The following is a 2,919-nucleotide window of genomic DNA, read 5'->3' on the forward strand; positions in this document are numbered from 1 at the left end:
TATTCTTGGGGTACTTTGGACACCCCGCGCGCCAATTGACGGGTTAATCCTAGAAAATTTCATTATAACAATAGATCCTGGTATTAGTGAATCTATGAGGAGGAGAATTATCGGTCAATGGGAGAGTTGTAAAACCACCGGATAAATTGCCACTGTTTTGGGAATTTTTAAGCAAACGGTCCGTCTTTGGGTTAGAAAGTTTCAAAGCGGTAGGGATGATTGTTACATGAGTAATTAAATATTTTGTAACGATATATATATAATACTTATTATTTAATATAATTACAGATACATAATAAAGAATGTTGTTAAATAAACTGTAATTCACTTTCATCGTTCAAAAATTATACCAATAATTTCAATTGAATTTATGTGAAAATGATATGCATATGACACTTGGAATAAAAAATCATATTAAAATCATACACTTTTTAACAAAATCAGGAGACAACTGGTTGTCACTCTTTTGACAGTTCCCTTCAATACCCCCAATTTCTTCCATTAAGGTACATAGGTGAGGTAGGCGGGGTAATTTCAAAATCTGGCATAGTTACAGAGTTGCTCCTAAACGCTTCAACATATTAGGGGTAAGCCATACATGGCGACCAGTGTACTTCTCGAGGAGCGAGAAGAAAGGATGATATTTTTTCCTGGAAGAAACTTACTCTTATTTCAGTTCAGAGAAAGAGATATTACCACTGATCTGTAAAGATCTATCGTCTGAATAAAAATCCAAAAATTACATTAAAATATTTTAAAAGTGATATGATCTTGCTGGAGATCTCAATTTCATCATACGTAGACATATTGTTTTATAGTAAGGTCTAGTGTGGAGCGTATTAGAGGTTCTGAATTTTCTTCTCATGCTGAAATTAATACCACAAAGATATTTGTATATCTGAAGCATGCTTCTCTCTTGAATCTTTATTACATGCATTCTCACGATGATTTTAATTTCATTGCTTAGTAAGATGATGATGTGTGTTTGTTTATCTAAACTTGGGGTGTAATTTCATCATGTGACCCGTATAGGTACCCTCAACACTGTCGTTGAAAGGGCGTTTCTTATTAAGATATCTGGTGTTAGAGATGTTATAAAAATCTGAGTAGTTCCAGACTGCTCATTAAAGTTTGCTTCTACCTCAGATTTGTTTCAATTAAAATAAACATAAACATGTGCACCGGTAATATGTATAATGGTAATAGTATAATCCGAGAATCCTCAATCGATGGTAAAATGATAAATCTTTTAAATGAAATTGGTGTTGGGACAGATTTAGGGGCGATAATTAGACTTTTATTAAATGACATTGGAGAAGTGGAGGAAATGAGTAGTGATGATGACGATGGTTATGATGGTGATGATGAAGAAGAGGAGGTTTTGAGGGACGAAGAGGGTCAAATGGATCTAGTAGTGGAGGACGATGAGGAAAAAATGGAAGTGATAGTTGTGGAAAGTGAGGATGAAGTGGAGTTTTTGTATGAAGAAACAAACATTAATGAGAGTGTGGTTGTGATTGACAGTGAAAATGAAAGCTTGGTTGAGGTTGATAGTGATGATGAAACTATAATTGAGATTTTGAGTATGGATGAAGAAACTGGTTCTGATAATGAAGATAGCAGTGAGAATGAGAGTGTAGTTGTGATTGGTAGCATTGCTCATGAACAAATTGTGAACGTAGACGTAGAAACAGAAGTAGATGCTGACATTTTAGAACTTTTAAATGGATTTGAAAGGGATATTGAAATTATAATCGAACTTTTATTTAGTAGTGATATAGTGGAGGATGAGAGTGTAGTTGTGATTGATAGCGAAGATGAAAGCGTGGATGAGATTGATAGTGATGCCGAAATTATACTTGAGATTTTTAGTATGGATGAAAAAACTGATTCTGACAATGAAGATATGGAGATAGTTATGGTAGAAGACATGGATGTAAAAGAGGTGGGGTCGGAGTGAGAGGACTATGAATGTATGGAAATGATGGAGGTAATGGATATGAATGTAAAGAATGTGTAAAAAGTATAGTTAAGCTTATTTTAATAAATTGTAACTTCATTTTAATGCTAATAGTTATCTATTATGAGTTATTTAAATATCTATGTGTTTCATTTATATCAATAAAACAATAATATTAGTGATGCAGCTTACCAAGGCTTTTTCCCTCTTTACGAAGGTTTTTATGCCTAGGTAAGTTATTGAACTATTAACTTCACAGGAATTATTCATATATTTATTTACCTACCCGAACTCCTTAACCTTAGAAGAATCCAGTTTACCACATATAGGAAATTAATTTTACCGACTGGAACCTGACGTCAGACGAGTGGGGGTGTGACGTCAAAAGGCTGCAACTATCCTCATGCCCCCCCCCCCTCCGCAACCCTCTCGCCTCTACTTGCTCCGAGCTTACGTGGAGCCTCCGATTTCCCTCACCACCACTTAGCATTTCTTGACTCCCCCCACTACCTCGCAACTAGGCTGATTCGAGTGGACCGGAATGGGGGGTCCTAGAATCGGCATAGCTTGTCTACTCTTGTACATACACTAAACGCTTACATACACTTTCAATATTATAATATTGTCACAGTTATTGAAATCACTGGGCCAAACAGAGAAGCTTCAATGCTGCTTCATTTATTGGTCAATAGGTACATTTTTCCTTCATTACCACTCAATAGCAATTAGACGCCTGTAACAAAAATAAAATAACCACAAAGTAATTTCCTCAAAATTTACACAATAATTTTTATGTTTTGTTAATAAAATACTCATCTGATAGTTTTTCTTCTCCGTTATTTATCAAAATCCTTCCTTGTTTTCCACAATCGATTTCCAATTTTATTATTTTTATTTACGATACTGCTGTGCCATTTGACAGCTAAGGACTGACTCCCTAGCTAGGGTAAATATTGTAC

General features: G+C 35.0%; 1 protein-coding gene across 1 annotated transcript; it reads left to right on the forward strand.

Annotated features, from left to right (window-relative positions):
- The first annotated feature begins 971 nt into the window (after positions 1-971).
- Positions 972-1,960, forward strand: LOC136783974 (coiled-coil domain-containing protein 1). Its single transcript, XM_066744453.1, has 2 exons — positions 972-979; positions 1,111-1,960. The coding sequence occupies exons 1-2, from the start codon at positions 972-974 to the stop codon at positions 1,958-1,960; spliced, it is 858 nt and encodes a 285-aa protein (XP_066600550.1).
- The last annotated feature ends 959 nt before the right edge of the window (positions 1,961-2,919 follow it).

This window comes from Prorops nasuta, unplaced genomic scaffold (assembly GCF_024137725.1).
Source record: "Prorops nasuta isolate Cenicafe-Biocafe unplaced genomic scaffold, Cenicafe_Pnas_1.2 PNAS00001, whole genome shotgun sequence".
Taxonomy (NCBI): Eukaryota; Metazoa; Arthropoda; class Insecta; order Hymenoptera; family Bethylidae; genus Prorops; species Prorops nasuta.